At 39.4% G+C, this 3,692-nt stretch overlaps 1 protein-coding gene across 1 annotated transcript; it reads left to right on the top strand.

Annotated features, from left to right (window-relative positions):
• Positions 1 to 2,647: 2,647 nt before the first annotated feature.
• On the top strand, positions 2,648 to 3,268 carry LOC133785056 (uncharacterized). Its single transcript, XM_062224318.1, has one exon. The coding sequence runs from the start codon at positions 2,648 to 2,650 to the stop codon at positions 3,266 to 3,268; it is 621 nt and encodes a 206-aa protein (XP_062080302.1).
• Positions 3,269 to 3,692: the final 424 nt, after the last annotated feature.

Here is a 3,692-nt window from a genome sequence, read left to right as displayed (position 1 = left end):
TGGGCGGAGGAGGTAGAGAACAAATCGTTTCATGAAGCTGCGAAGGCAACCTGGTCTCAATTCAAAGAATCACTTCCTTTTCAGGGGGGTACTAAACTCGAATATAAGGAACCTCTGCAACAAGAAGGGCAAAAAATTGCTCAACTGGACCTAGAGGAAATTGCAATTGAAGCTTCTTTCTAGAATTCGGCCTTGATTTGTGTAGTTATGGGAGCTAATCCGCCATTGCCTGTCTTCGAAGGTTTCATTAACCGAATTTGGGGGAAACTTGGGATCGAACGAGTTGCGAGGATGAATTCAGGATTTACAATGGTCAAGTTCATAGATGAGGCTACTCGTGACTTGGTCCTAGAATCAGGGGTAATTCATTTTGATCGGAAGCCTATTATCTTAAGGCCTTGGACTGCTGATATTGATTCTCTGAGATCGATTAATTCAGTGTCGGTTTGGATTCGTTTTCCAGGTCTTGGGTTACAGTACTGGGGAACTAACTGTTTAAGTGCTTTGGTTAGCACTATTGGGAAACCAATAATGATAGACAAGATCACAAAAGATCGGTTGATGATTAAATTTGCTAGGATATTAGTTGATATGGAAATATCAGACTCTCTTCCTAAGTTCATTAGCTATATCAATGAGAGAGGTCAAGTAATGGACCAAGTGATTGAATATGAATGGATGCCTACAAAATGCCCTCAATGTAAGAAGTTAGGACATACTGTCTCAACTTGCAAATTTGTTGAAGGATTGGTCTGGAGGAAGAAGGAGAGTCCAGCTAATCAGGCGGATGGTGGTTCTGCTCATGGAGATTGTAGCACCCACTAGAAACAAGGTCAGGATATTTCAACCCAGTCCTCATCAAAAAAGGAGATGATACCCCAACATGAGGAACTTCCTAAGGATCAAGGCAGGTCTACCCCGAAAAACCCAGGCATAGTGAAGTCGAAATCCCCTGTTATAGACCAGAATAGTAAGAATACATTCAGTGTTCTTCAAGAACAGAAGAAATTTCTCAATGACCCTTCATTATTATTGAACTTGAATGGACAATTTCAATATAATGAGTTGGAATGTTAGGGGCATAAATAAGAAGAATAAGCAGATAGCTATATTGGATGTCTGCCGGATAAATAAGATTGGTATTGGAGCTTTCCTAGAAACAAAAATAAAGGGTGATAAACTGAAGGATGCAATGGAAACTTGTTTTCAGGGTTGGAATTGTCATAACAACATAAGGGTGGAGGGCCGAATTCTTTTGATATGGAAGGAAAGTTGGGTCAAAGTGGAAGTTATCAAAGACCATAATCAATTTCTGCACTGTAGAGTAAGATTTTGTATCACTGGCCAGGAGTTTTGCTTTACTGTGGTTTATGGTTCAAATCAATTGGATACTAGGAAGTTGCTCTGGTCAGAATTGTCTTCTATGCCTCTTCCAATTAAACCTTGGCTTATCATGGGAGATTTTAACGTTGCTTTTGACCCAAATGACAGAAGAGGTGGCAGGTGTATTTTGAAAAAAGAGCTTGAAGATGCTAGGAGTTGGCTTGATCTTGGTCTGGTGGAAGAAATGAATTTACTGGGTACCTTTTACACTTGGTCTAATAATCAAGAAGGGGATAATCGAATATACTCTAAACTAGATAGAGTCTTTGTCAATGAGGACTGTCTGGACATTTTCCCGTCTGTTATAGCTGCTGCTAGTTGGGAAGTGACTTCTGATCATTGTGTTGTTATTCTGAAGCAAACTAGTATTTCAAATGAGGGTTTTGCTCCTTTTCGGTTCTATAATATGTGGACAAGCCACCCTCAGTTCAGATCTACTGTCTTAACTAATTGGAACAAAGCTCTTAGAATCAAGGGATGTGGGTTAGCTCAAGCTTCTTGGAAACTTATGCGACTGAAACATGAATTGAAGAAGTTCAATTGGAAGATTATTGGGGATGTGGCTAGGAACTTTGAAGACAGTAAAGCTGAGTTTCAAAAGGCTAGGTCTGATCTTTTCTCTGATCCGCAGAACCAGATTTTAGCTTCAGCAGAGAGATTATCATTTCAGAGATTTAAAAAGCAAGAGAAGATTTATGGCAGCTTCCTTAGGCAAAAAAGTAAGATAGAGTGGCTCCAATTCGGCAATGAAAATTCCTCCTACTTTCATGCCTATATAAAGCAACGGAAGAGAGCTAATAAGATTGCTTCTTATGTAACGGAAGATGGTAGAGTAGAGGACAGTTATCCTAAGGTAATTAGTCACTTTATTAACCATTTTAAATCAGTCCTGGGTTGTCCTAATAAAGCTACAGGGAATGTTGATTATGCCATAACAGATTTGGGTCCTGTTTTGAGTATAGAAGACCAGCTGGCTCTCATCAAACCTTTCTCAAACAAAGATGTTAAAGCAGCTTTGTTTAGTATTAGCTCTATAAAGAGTCCTGGACCAGATGGTTTTGGGGCTGGGTTTTTCAAAAGCCTATGGAAAGACATAGGGAAGGAGGTTTCTAAGGCTATCCTTGAATTTTTTGAATCTGGGAATATTCATAAAGCAATGAATAGTACTATTCTAACCCTTATCCCTAAGGTGGATCACCCGAATACAGCTGCTGATTTTAGGCCAATCGCCTGATGCACTACTCTTTATAAATGCATTTCTAAAATGCTTTGTCATAGAGTGACTGGTATTCTTCCAAAGTTGGTTAACCAAAACCAAGGGGCATTTATAAAAGATAGATCTCTTGCTCAGAATGTCTTAATTCTCCAAGATCTCTTAAAGGGTTACAAAAGGAAGTATAGCTCTCCTCGGTGCTTATTTAAGATTGACTTGAGCAAAGCCTATGACTCAATCGATTGGGACTTTCTTGAAGACTTGCTGAAAGTTTTAAAATTTCCTGATCGCTTCATAAGATGGATCATGATTTGTATGAGAGGTGCTTCTTATTGCCTTATGTTGAATGGTCGCCTTCATGGTAACTTTCAAGGAGGCAAAGGCCTTCGCCAAGGCGATCCCATTTCTCTGTTATTGTTTGTTATAGTTATGGAGTACCTTACTCGATCCTTATTTCAAGCAGCTAAAGGAAAAGGTTTCAAATTTCACCCATTATGTAAATCTTTAAATCTAATTAGTCTATGTTTTGCTGATGATTTACTTATTGTGTGTAAAGCCAATACTAGCTCCATTCAAATTATTCAGCATACATTAGAGGAGTTTTCAGCTGCTTCAGGTCTGCTTATCAATAAAAGCAAATCTAGAGCTTATTTTGGTGGGGTTTCAGACTAAGAAAAATCTGGTTTGCTGAATATCTTTCAGCTGAATGAAGGTGAGTTTCCCCTGACTTATCTTGGTCTGCCTTTGAGACCAATGAAGTGGAAGGCAATGGATTGTGACCTAATACTTAAGAAGATTAGACAGAGACTGTGTGTTTGGGCTAGTAGGAACCTTTCCTATGCAGGGCGGGTCCAGTTGATCCAAACTGTTTTGTTGGGTATCAGGAACTACTGGATGAGCATCTTCCTCTTACCTCAGAGTGTCCTAAAGGAGATTGATCATCTTTGCAGATTGTTTCTTTGGGGAGGTAAAGGAAATAGGAGCAAGTTTCATCTTACATCTTGGGAGCTAGTTTGCTGCCCTAAGAGTCATGGTGGGTTAGGTTTCAAGGAGGGGCCTCTTTGGAATAGATTGTTGTTATCTAAATTCATTTGGG

This window comes from Humulus lupulus, chromosome 6, assembly GCF_963169125.1.
Source record: "Humulus lupulus chromosome 6, drHumLupu1.1, whole genome shotgun sequence".
NCBI lineage: Eukaryota > Viridiplantae > Streptophyta > Magnoliopsida > Rosales > Cannabaceae > Humulus > Humulus lupulus.
This window is presented reverse-complemented; position numbering and strand designations above follow the sequence as displayed.

What these genes read in the sequence shown, in the direction of transcription:
- LOC133785056 (XM_062224318.1), top strand. Translation starts at nt 2,648, where the DNA reads ATGCTTTGTCATAGAGTGACTGGTATTCTTCCAAAGTTGGTTAACCAA.